Source organism: Polypterus senegalus, chromosome 7, assembly GCF_016835505.1.
Source record: "Polypterus senegalus isolate Bchr_013 chromosome 7, ASM1683550v1, whole genome shotgun sequence".
Taxonomy (NCBI): Eukaryota; Metazoa; Chordata; class Cladistia; order Polypteriformes; family Polypteridae; genus Polypterus; species Polypterus senegalus.
Genome location: NC_053160.1, coordinates 168,306,410 through 168,319,077, shown reverse-complemented (window position 1 = coordinate 168,319,077; position 12,668 = coordinate 168,306,410). Strand labels below are relative to the sequence as shown.

The 12,668-nt window shown below is 37.8% G+C and overlaps 1 protein-coding gene across 1 annotated transcript in view; it reads right to left on the bottom strand.

Moving 5' to 3' along the window:
* The window catches only part of zgc:114200 (uncharacterized protein LOC559336 homolog), a 65,501-nt gene extending 53,736 nt beyond the window's left edge, over nucleotides 1–11,765 (bottom strand). Inside the window, exon 1 of the mRNA XM_039759588.1 lies at nucleotides 11,186–11,765. Within this exon, the coding sequence (XP_039615522.1) occupies nucleotides 11,186–11,298 (113 nt within the window). The 5' untranslated portion in view covers nucleotides 11,299–11,765. The remainder of the gene's footprint in view (nucleotides 1–11,185) is intronic.
* Nucleotides 11,766–12,668: the final 903 nt, after the last annotated feature.

The window sequence follows — 12,668 nt, the reverse complement described above, 5'->3', positions numbered from 1 at the left end:
TCCTTGGGTGTCGTATCATAATTTAATCCATTCACAAACAGTATGCTGGATCTGAACTCAGATTTGTGTAATACAGCAAACACATATCCCCCATTTAACTATAAAAAGCATTTTAAGTGTCCATTGATATTGCAGCAGGACCTCTAGAAGCTCAGATGTGGCAAGTCCAGTTTGCTCTTACTATAAGTGAAGTACTTTCTCTATTCTTTTTGATATATTTTCCAGGATCTGGAGATTGTTGCTCAGTAGTGAAACTGGCCTATAAGTTTCCATTCTTCTTTTCAGAAACAATAATTGACACCTGGCGGGGTGCTTTGGGCAATACATTATCTCCATTATCTTCCTTAAACACAGTATTATAAAAGTGAATTCAACATTTTTGGTATAATTCTGTGGATAGCTACCTGCACCTGTAGTGTTCCTGCTTTGTAAGGAGTTCACAGTATCTTCTCCTTTACTCCCCTACATGAATCAGATACAAGATTTGCAATTTATCAAAGAAATGATTGACAGAAGCCTTACTTTTATTACATTCTGTGCATACATCCTTTTGATAGACCTTAAATATGTTAGTTATTTTTTTTTTCATTCACTTTAGTTCCAGCGACTTTATTAACATTTAAAATTGCATGTTAAACTTTCTTCTTTATATTTATTTTATAATTAGCCTTTTCTTCAAAAACTTGAGAATGGCATGACTTGAGAATTAGTTTCTTTGTTTGTCATGTAGTCAGACGATTGAATTATATATGTAATGATAAACTTTTTTGTTGAGTACATCTTTGGGTGATCTTATTATTGATCATTTAATCAGTAACTAGTTCAGATGCCCTTCTATGTCCCTATTTATTATGTAAAATATACAAAATGATTTGTCCCCTCAAATATACTTTAAGAGCTTCACAGGGTATTTGCACATGTAGTATATCTTTGGATATATGTTCATCTTTATTAAAACTTGGGCAGAAACAGATTTGATGGAAACCATATCAGCTAATATTAATGGGCTGAGTTACCATTTGCAGATCAAATTAGTGTAGCTTAATATTTGAGTTCTAAAATAAAAGGAGCATGATCAGAAATAATCGCATCATAGCTGGAAAAAGTGAGAGAGGAGACAACAAACCCTAGAAACCTGAGTTTACAAAAACACAAGCACAACTAGGAAAACAATTTACTTAAATTGTTTATTAGGGAACAAGTGCCCGGTGATTAGTTATTAACCAACCAAAGAAGCCACTTTCTGAAGCAGCAAAAGCTGTGTAATGCCAAGGATTACTCTGTTTCTTGTATCCTCTTCCCTGTTTTTGCCAGTTATTTGTTCTTGATCTATGAATGAAAGAATGGCCAAGCAAGGGCAAGACAGATCATTTATTATTACTCTGTTATTCTGCAATTACTTTGTTTTACTGCATTAAGGTGCTTTATAAAAAATCTAATTAATAAAACACTATTTTAAATTACAACTAAGTAATATTCCCTTAATATTTCAAATGTCAGAAAAAAATTATTTACATTGAATGCAAAATTTTGTTCAGAATAAAATGGAACTAACTATTTAAATCTCATGTTCCCTAAGACAAAGTTTATGGATGTGGTGAGAGAGGACATGCAGGTGATGGGTGAAATTAGGAGACAGGAAGATATGGAACAAGATGATCTGCTGTGGCAACCCCAAATGGGAGCAGCCGAAAGAAGAAGAAGATGTATTTTCTCCCCAAATTAACTTCAAGTCTTAGGAATACTAAAGGCTTCTTTTTACATTTGGTGTAATGGTTATAGTAGATGCACCCACAAACCCACACATCAATTTTCTCAATACGCTTACTCTAGTGCAAGGTTTCAGGGAATATAATGAGCTAAAAAGTGATCAATGTTGTACACCTCTGCCTGCCTGTACAAGTATAGTAATTGCTTACAGCTGTATTCCTATAACAAAATCATGTAATAATGTAACATGATGTAATGTAACAGTCAAAATTGTCCAGAAGCTATAAACAAGTTTTAACAGGCACACACTGACAGTTTGCTCATTTACATACCAAATGAAATTTACTTAAAACCAATTGCCAAGTATGTTGTCACTAGCTTTTCCAAAGTTAAGGAAGTTTTTTTTTTTTACCAACTTTGTCCAAATGAAATAGAAGGCCTTGAGATTTTCACATCAATAAGGAGTGGTTGAACATTTAGTGCAGTTTGCTGAACTGAGAATTTCTGCACCTTAAACCAGGTTCTCTTAAAAACACTGTAAATGCCATGAAATAAATAAATACACAACAAAAAACATTTCCGAAGTTGATTATCCAGTTTACAGGTTCATGCAGCCAGTGTGTATCCTGATGATATTAGTTATATATCAGGAAAAAAACCTACTCCAAGGGAAGAAAATACAAACTCCACACAGGCAAAGACAATGTGTGACATGTGGACCCAGCATGATAGATCTATTAAGATGCCATACTAATGACTGCGCTATATATAGTCGCACATGTACTCTTGAGGACCACCTTCTAGGCTCTGAAGAAGTAAGCAGTACCACCCCTGGGACAAGAGGGTGCACTGACTCTAACAGTATCTTCTCCTTTATCAGCAGCATCGAGCCATCATCCAACATTTGGATTTGCTGTGTGGGTCCTAACTTCCATTTTCTTTGTTTAGCTAAATGGAGTGACCCAGTTGGTACCCCAACTATTTCTACTTCCCAGAAATATATATATATATATATATATATATATATATATATATATATATATATATATATATATATATATATACACATTATATATATATGTACTATATATATATTTATATACACACAGTATATGTATCTGTGATGGCAAATGCAATTTCTACATTGTGGAGTGCTGGTCAATTAACATCATTTCAAGAGAATTTCACCAAATTAACAAGCTAATTAATTAAAAGGGCAGGCTCAGTTATGGGACACACTCTTGACTCCTGAAAATTGTAGCAAAGGGGATAATTAAAAATAAAATTAAGTGCCATTATCAACAATGGTGCATATCCTCTCTCTGACATTTTAACACTGAGTCGTTTCAGCCAACAAATTATTCAGCAGAATTGTGTCAAGAAATTCAACTGGACAGGGCACCAGTCCATCACAGGCTGAACACACACACATGCACATACTAGGACCAATTTAGCATTTACTTAATTTATTTGTCTTTTGACTGCAGGAGGATTTCAGCATCTGGTCTCCATATAGGATGCAGCAGAATGGCATCATGCCACCTACTTAAGTCTGACAATTTATGCATTACACAACCTGAGTATGACTTTCACGGACATGTGTTCAACACCTCTATGAATCCCTACTGTAACTGAGAGTAGAAGGTCAGATAGAACTTTAAGGAAGGACATATCTATATACTGTAGAACAGACTTGCCCAACTAAGATGTAAAATCTGTCTGTCCTCAGTTGGGGATTCACTCTAAAAGGACAGAGGTTCACTTTACATGCTACCCCAGGAAAATACAGTATAGTTTGAAAACAAAATATTTACTTTGATTCATATGAAGATGATACTCAGGTAAATCTTTCCTTTAGACCATTTCTCTTTAAACAGAAGTGTTATTAATTGGGGAGTATAATAGAGATTGCGATACTGTACTATCACTTTGTAATTCAATACTCTGAATATTAGTTCTACTAAATCAGCAGTCAACTTATACATTATTTTTGATACAAGTTTATCTTTTACCACACACATTACAACACCATCCAAAATCTATTTTTCCAGCTAAAGATATAGGAAATTTAAAATGTTTCTTAGTATGCAGATTAAAGGGGAGTTCATTTATTGTGTTTGTTTCTAGTGGAATTGACAACTGTAGTGTCTTTGCAGGCTGCTCAGACTGTTTGTAGATTTCAATTAAATTCAAATGCTTCTGTAAGAATCATTGCTAGAGCTATGATGTATTTATTATTATTACTCCTGTAAGTACACTATTTTTTAGTTAAGTATAAAATTGATTTCAAAATCGTACTTTAAAAACAGAAAGTGAAATGGCTTGGCTGTATCTACCAAACACCAATGATAAGTTCATATATACTATACATACCAGATTATAAATTACAGTCTCGGGGTTGGGTCTTATAAAAGGTTCCGAGGATAAATAACTACTGCGCAAGGATAAGCCTTTAGCTACATTGCCACAAGGCTGTGGAGTGATTTGCCTGTTTGTGTAAAGGGATGCTCCACTGCTCTATCTTTGCAATCATTATAAACTGTTACTGACCCTTCTTTTTTTCTTGGTATCCTGCTGTGGTGCTTAATGTCACTGCCTCATTGCCAAGCTACTACTTGTCCTTAGAAAGTGACATCAGAGTTGTTGGAAGCCTCGGGATTCAACTTAATTCAATCTGCTGTTTATTATACATTTCAAAATGCATTTATTATTTAAATTACTGTCAAGAAGAGGGTGGACGGACTGCTACATTAAGTCATCAGACCTACGACTTTGACTAACCAACAGTGGACCCTCAGAGTTTACAGTACTTTCTCCTGGAATGCTATTAACTGTAGTTTTTGTTTTTTTCTTTTTCATTGTCAACTGTTTCAACACTGATGTTAACTGCACTTGAAAATTTCATTACTTGTTTGAGATAATCAGTCAGATTTATCTTCTTCTGGTATGTGCTTATGGATTAAAGGTTATATGGTATAATACAGTACTGTAATTTTAGTGTATTACAATTGTTAAATATTTAAATATGATCTTCTACTCCCAAAATCATCAATTACTGGCCCACATGCAAGTTCTCTCCGGCTTCAAGTCAGCCTCTCCTACCACATTTTTTAATTTATACTGTGGGGAGAGTGTCGACCTTGGCAGTGACATTCATGTCTCTGGTGACTCTTCCAATGAAGTCAGTAGACGGATTGGGAGAGCATGGGGGGGTCATGAGGTCACTTGAAAGGGGTGTGTGGCACTTCCCAATATCTATACAAAAGGACGAAGGTCCAAGTCTTTAGAGTCCTGGTGCTTCCTGTCTTGCTATATGATTGTGAGACACAGACGCTATCCAGTGACCTGAGATGAAGACTCCTTTGGTACTGTGTCTGTCAGGAAAATCCTTGGGTACCGTTGATTTGACTTTGTGTCAAATGAGGAGATGCTCATTGAGTCCTGAATGAGGCACGTTACCTGCATTGTGAGGGAACATCAGTTACAGCACTACGGCCATGTGGTGCGTTTCCCCGAGGGTGATCCAGCTTGTAGAATCCTCATTGTTATGGACTTGAGTGGTTGGACCAGGCCAAGGGGTTGCCCATGTAACACCTGGCTGCAGCAGATAGAGGGTCATTTCCAGAGGGTGGGACTGGACCACGTGTCTGCTAAGGGGGCTGCCAACCAGGATCCCAAGCTACTTCATCGTGTGGTGGGTGCAGCAACGCACTGTACCAGTGCATGCTCCCCAACTTGATTTGATTTGATATGTAAAATCAGGCTTGTATGAAGAATCTGTAAGAGACGGGAGCTGAATTGATGTTAACCAAGGAACATGCAACTAAATAATTCACTCAGCCACTGGAAGAGGGAGTTGTTCAAAAGCAAGGGATACAAGCTGCCTGAAAATGGCACTTTGAACAAAAGAGGGCAGTTCACCCTCAAACCCCTGCCTGCATATGTCTGTTATGAATTATTCTCCTTTATAATAGCAGGGGAAAATGTACAGAGCACCACATCTTTATTGTCAGTCAATTCATCAATGCCTAGGAATATATAGTCAATCTGAGTGACACCATCTATCATCTCACTTTTGGAAATTCTTGACAAAGGCATGAACATGATTTTCAGGAATTGCAGCTAACAGCAGTGTCTGTTTCACAGATTCAATAGCTTTATACATTGTTTAATCAGTAGCAGGCTTCAATAAAATACCTATAGCACACTCTTCTAATATCTCTGCATAAGTGAAGACTTTATTATGCTTAGCAAGTATCCATGCAGTTTGGAGTGACACACTTGTTGCTCCTTTTTCTTAAGTTAGTTAGTAAAAAAATAATGACATTACAAAGAAATCCTTTCAGGTCCATCTTTAATTTGCTCAGTAAAAAGTGTTTGGGTCCAACAACTAAAGAATTTACTGAGAACACAAATAGGAATTTAAATGACTGAATTGCGATTTTGAAATAAGAGGCACACCAGAATGAATTCTGTGCAACATAAGCTTGATGATTTCTTACCTGCAGATGTAAATGTGACAGGTCTGAACTAACGCAATGTGTGTGATGTGAATGAGAGTATCGAGTCAAGGAGTGACTGAGGAGGAGTGTGTGTATCTGAAGGAGATGACAGGAGTGTTAGTTACAGAGGAGTCTAGCATGAAGAGCATTTGCCCAACGAGAAATTGGAGCCAGCTCAGACCTACAGTACCTAGTGACTTTTTTTGCATTCTGTAAAGAGTGCTACACTAAAAGTGAATTTTAACTGCTGCCTAAAAACAGAGCCAGTACATGGGATGAGCCCTTTGGTAAGGACAGCATTTTTATGCAACCGTATTTATTGATATTATAAAATAATGTAAAAAAAATATTGTTAAGTGTGAAACTTAAAAATACATATCCTGTGTTTTATTTAAATACAGACTTTAACAACTGGGAAAAATATTTTCATTTGAAAAGTTTCAAATTTTGCATACGTTTTCGAGAATCAAAACTGTGTATGCCCAATTTTGACCCATTATGAATGTTTTGGTGTATATATCTATGAATATAAGACATTTTTTATTAGCTTTTTGTTAATTTTTAATTATGAAAACTGTATGGCAAGATGAGTGGCAGTGAAATTTGACATATTCTAAGAAAAAGAATGCGAGCATTGGACTACAAAAAATAAATTAGTGGAGATTTTTAAAACAATTTTTATTTGTTAAAGCATACTTTTAACCATCCACAGAAGTCTCTTTCTCAAAACTAAAATTAATAAAAACTCTACCATGGCACAAGAAACACTGACAGATTTAGCAATATTAGCAATAGAACATGAAATTTGTAACATGATTAACTTTGACAATGTAACAAACTGTTTTATCAGAGAAAAAGTGCAAAGAATTCAACTGTAATAAAAATAATAATAATTCAATAAACTATCCAGCACTGCTTGTTTTGTTATTTGATTTTATTGATTGTAACCGTGTAGTATGAATAAAAGTTTAAAACAATTATTAAGTCATTTGGTTTTCATTTCCATTTTTATATGACACAAATTTGCTAATCTCTTTATATTACTGTACTTTATTAATTACTTTTTATTCAAATTGATCAAACCATTGAAATGCATTGTAATATGCACATAAATATATATTTTTTTTAATATTCACTGGGAGGAATAGACTGGAGCAGGGTTAAAAACGTGCATTGCCCAGCTACATTAACACACAGATCCTCAATAAGAGAGCTCTGAAGGCGTTTAACTCCTACAATGTTGATTTTAACCTCAGTTTTTCTTTGCGGTGAAAACGTGGGTCAGGTCTCCTTGAAAACTGAAACAGTGCGTCTTTTCTGCAATAGACTGCGTAAAACCAGAGCTTTATGATACGTACAAACTACTTGAGTGCTTATTATAATAATCTTTATTTTGAAAATTTCTGTCAACTTTTTTTTTACTATTTGTATTTAAACAAAATGAGTAATTTTTCTGAAATAATTTTCACTATTTCAAGTTGTTCAAGGAATACTCCTTCCAAAAATTATATTTCTTTAATATGTTACATACCCTATGTATTTTGTAGTTATGGCCGAGAAAATTTTCAATCCCACGTTTGACACTGTCTATGGTGACCAATGCAGGACAACAGCAAACAATATAAAAGACTTTAGAGATGCATGATATATCGGGAACTGTATTGTTATCGGCTGATGATCATTAAAAATGATGACATCGAAATCGGTCAGATATGTATGTTACAGATATGTAACCGATACAGCCAACCGATATAATTCAGGCTTGTCAACAAGAATGCCCTTTATACGACCCAAATCATTATGCATCAAGCTTTCAACATCACAAGTTTTTATTAATGGCTGAGGTTGGTACAGGTGGTTGTCCTGTTTTTTCTTTACTACAAATCTGGTCAACCTAATAATAATTTATTTTTTTTTTTTTATTATAATATAGGTAAATGCTTGTAAACTTTTTTTTTCAGCTGGATAACTATCTCAGCGAGCCCCCTACCTCCAGAAATAACTGCACCCTCCAGTATTGGAAAAGCAATGCAGCCCGTTTCCCAACCTTGGCCAAGGCAGTGATCAAGTACCTATCGGCACCTTGTATTGTACCAGTGTAGACAGTGAACGCTTTTTTCAGCTGTGTCAAATATAGTAAATGAAAAGAGAAACAGGCTTGCTGCTGAAAAGGTAGAAATGCTTCTTTTTGTTAAGAAAAAACTACTATTTGTACTTTTAAAAAAGCCAGCTTAAGCTCAGGGTTACTGGCCTTATTGTACCCTTTATTTTAGTTTTACTTAAAGTAATATATGTCTGATTATAGCACAAAGAATATGCATTCATTTTTTTGTTAATATACCAAATGCCATGTGTCTTGATATGCTTAAGTTACTCAGAATGTGTATTTTTGTACATGACCTGGAGTGTTTTTTCTATAGAGATGAGCCATATCTTACTCTTTTTCCCCAGCATAAAGTACTGGCTGCTTAAATAGCAAAGAAGAGCATAAAATTCAGCAAGTTAATAAAAAGTTCATCTCTGTTTCACATGCTACTGTTGTTTCTAAGGTAATGCATAATATATTTTCAGCATACATAAAACATTCATACCTGAATAAATTAAAAAAAAATATATCGGCCATCAGTTATCGGTATTGGCAAAGACGGAAATAAACATATCGGTTATCAGTATCGCCCAGAATTTCCATATCGGTGCATCACTAAAAGACATCCATGAAAAAATTTCACAGTACTTGTGTGACATAGTCAAGCCATCTAGTCATATGCTCAATGGGCACAATGTATGCAGTTTTGATAGCAGCCATACTCCCCGCACTTCAGAACAGGTAATCCACCTGAAGCACAGGGCCCGCCTGGGCCCGGCCAGTACCTAAATGTGAGACCATCTAGGAGAAGCTTGGGTTGCTGCTGGAAGAGGTGTTGGTTAGGCTTTTTGGAAATGCTTATCCTGTGGTCTGTTTATGGATCCCACTTTCCCGGTGCATTGACAGTGACATTGTGCTTAAAAAATGGTGCCATCCTTCAACTGAGACATGAAACCAAAGTCCTGACTGCCTGTGGTCATAAAAGATTCCTGGGCATCTTTGGAAAAGAGTTGGGTGTACCCCCATGTCCTAAATAAACTGCCCATTATTCTTTGACTCTAACTGGCTCTCTCTCTCACCTCTTCACACCTTACAGCTAATGTTGTGGTGAGCTTACTGGTGCATTAATGGCTGCCATAACATCATCCAGGTGGGGGCTGCACATTACTGGTGGTTGACGTGGCTCCCCACTGTCTATGTAAAGCATTTTGAGCAGTAAGAAAAGCATTCTATAAATGTAATTGTTATTAATAGCTCTATAATGGATTTTAATTTTTGTGTGTGAGTGTATGTTTTTTTCTTTTTTTTTGTGATTCTCAATGACTGTACCTCAGTTTTACTGTAAGTGGTCATAAAATATCACTGGGCATCCACTGAAAAATATTTGGGTGTTTCTTGATGTTCTGGCTAATTGTTCACCACGGCCTGTTCATTCTGTCCCCCTAATCATTCCCAGTCCCTTGTTGGCTATCCATCTCTCTCTCACCACTTCACCACCTAATAGCTAATGTGTAGTAAGCATACTGGCACAAAAATGGCTTCCATCACATTACTGATGGTGAATGCTACACATTGGTGGTGACTGAAGAAGTTGCCCACTGTCTATATAATGTGGTTTCAGTAGGCTAGAAATTGAGCGCTATATTAATTAATATCCATCCAGATGTAATACAATTTGATCAGAAAGCATGGGGGTTATTCCTCCAGGGCAGAGCTTCAGGCCCACAGAACTGGGCATCGAGATACTCAAAACCCCAGGTGAGCTGTATGAAGCAGGGCCGGGGGTTAAAATGCACAGGCAAAGGCAGAGATGTTATAGGACGACCATGGAGAGGGAGTCTCAAAGCTGAGATACGGACCTGGAACGCCATTTACGGCATCAGTTCAGTGAAGGAAAACTGCCCAGAAACCCCTGCATCTTCAGCTCCAGACAAGTGGTCCGGCTGCTCACTTGCAATCAACAATTCACCGCACAGGAGTGCAGTGTTTAATACATCTGCAGCAGCGCATGACAGTGCAGCGCTCATGTCAACGTGGCATGTAACATCCCTGCTGCGCCACCTCATAATGAAGCACTCAAGGCACCTGCTAATGTGCCCTCGTTACCGGTGGCATGAACACAGCAGAAGATCACCCCACCATTTCGAAGAGTGTGAAGGGGTCACTGGGGACAGCAACTTTGAAGGGAGGGCTAAGTAACGGCGATGACAAGTTGCATCAGCCAGGAATGAGTCGCTCACAGTATGAGCTGGCATTCCATCATGCAAATGAGCAGCTTCAAAACCAGCAGCAGGTGTACCTATAAAAATGACAATCCTGTAATGTCACAATGTCCCGTTAAAGATGGCAAGCAATCTAAAAAAGCCTTATAAAGAGGACAGGTTCGATTCTGTGGCTTCAATACCCTGTGGAGAGATGGTTGGGAAACACTGCTCTTGAAGTTAGGCGAGACCACCACTGGTGTCAGCTACACACACAGGACCAAACACTAGTTAAGTAGACCCGGCTGTTAGTCAACCCTACCCATCACTGTTTTACATGACTTCACATACTTGTCCACATTAAATGTCGTCTGTCAATTCCGATGTTTGTCCACATTAAATGTCGTCTGTCAATTCCGATGTTTGATGAAATTACAGAGATGTTCACACTTAAGGAGAGACAAACACGTTCGGCCTACCCGCTTTTTTTCTTGCTTAGGAACGTTAAACCATGTGTTTGCTCCAAAGACGCCCAAGCCTCGAGCGACACGTACCTGAACCCTCAACCCAGTTGGTAAGACTTAACGCGAGTGTCGAGCCCGTGGATGCCTCTATTGCGCACGCGCGTGACTTGACTCACTTGGCGCGGCTACTTACGCGAGTCTCGCGCCCAGCTCTGTACTCACCCTGCGATGAGGATGATAACCCGTAGCGGATCCCGGGCAATGGTGAAGACAAAGAGGGCGAATGCAGGCCCAAAAGCGATGAACGTGCATCCGAAAAACACAGCCACAGTCATTCCCGTCCTACTGCCACAGGAACTCAGCCACCTCAGTCTTTAAGTCGGTTTAATTAACGATAGTTAATCACTAAGGATCAATAGGCAAAACCAGGTAGCCAGCTCCAGCTGTTACACTCCACAGATCTGCATGTTCTGTGTTCCTTGATACCGTTTAGAATTGCAATTTTCAACAGTCGAGATGTTCTTTTTCTTTCATCCAGAGAGTATTAAGCACCTCAGCGGCCAGCCCCGTTATGTCAGTAGGTACTGAGAGTCTTCAGACAATGAGCGACCGTCCCGTTAGCGCCGCGTGCTGCCCTTCCTTCCTTCCTGCCTGTTTCTGTTGATCTGTTGCTCGGTTCCACTTTTTGTATTTTGTTGATTCTTTCAGTCTTCGCGGCGGTGCTTCCAAAGACGCTTTTCTGTCATCCGTTTCTTTCAGTGTTGTTTTTTTCTTCCGGGTTTGATGTGCTGTTAACCTCACATCCAGCCGTCGCTCAGTATTTGGTGCCGCCCCGTGGAGCTTGGCGGTCAGACAATAGCAAAAAAAAAAGCAAAATATATTGGCTCATGCGATATGGAATCTTAGGATCTGCGAGAGTGTCGAAAACATTCTGGGAGCTATAAACGGCACAGTGGTTTTTATTACTTAAACACATATTATTAACAGATGAATATATAAATCATAAAGTAAACTTTTTTAGCTTTAAAACTGACACGTAAATAACGATTATTTTACATGCCATCAATTGCGATGAGTACCAGTACAAGCTACAGGAAAAGCAATGGCCAGCATCAGCAGAGGAATAAATTCATGTCTGATTTGCTATTACAATATAGACATTTTATTTTATTCACAGTTTTCCTTTCAGGAACAGATACAGTAAATTTAGAAGGTATTCAGCCCTTTATATTTTACATGATTTATTGTGCTGTAGATACAATTTTAAATGGATACATTTGCCATTTTTGCCAATCACTCTACACTCACTAACCCATAATGACAAAGTGAAAACATGTTTTCAGAAAGGTGTGCAAATTATTAAAATCAAAACATGAAACCTCCCACTCATGGAAGTATTCAGACTCTTAATTCAGTACTTGTAGAAGACCCTTTGCAGTAATTATAGATTCTAGTCTTATTGGGTAAGCCTGTATGTGCTTTGCACACCTGGATTTGGGCAGTTTATCCCATTCTTCCTGACAGATCCTCTCAAGCTCTGTTAGATTGGATGGGAATTGTCTTAAACTGCCATCTTTAGGTCTCTACACACACAAACACACACATTCAATTAGCTACTCCAATACTATCTTTGCTGTACGCTTCAGGTCATTGTCATGCTGAGGGGTGAATTGTCACCCCAATCTACGGTCAAGTGCACTCTGGA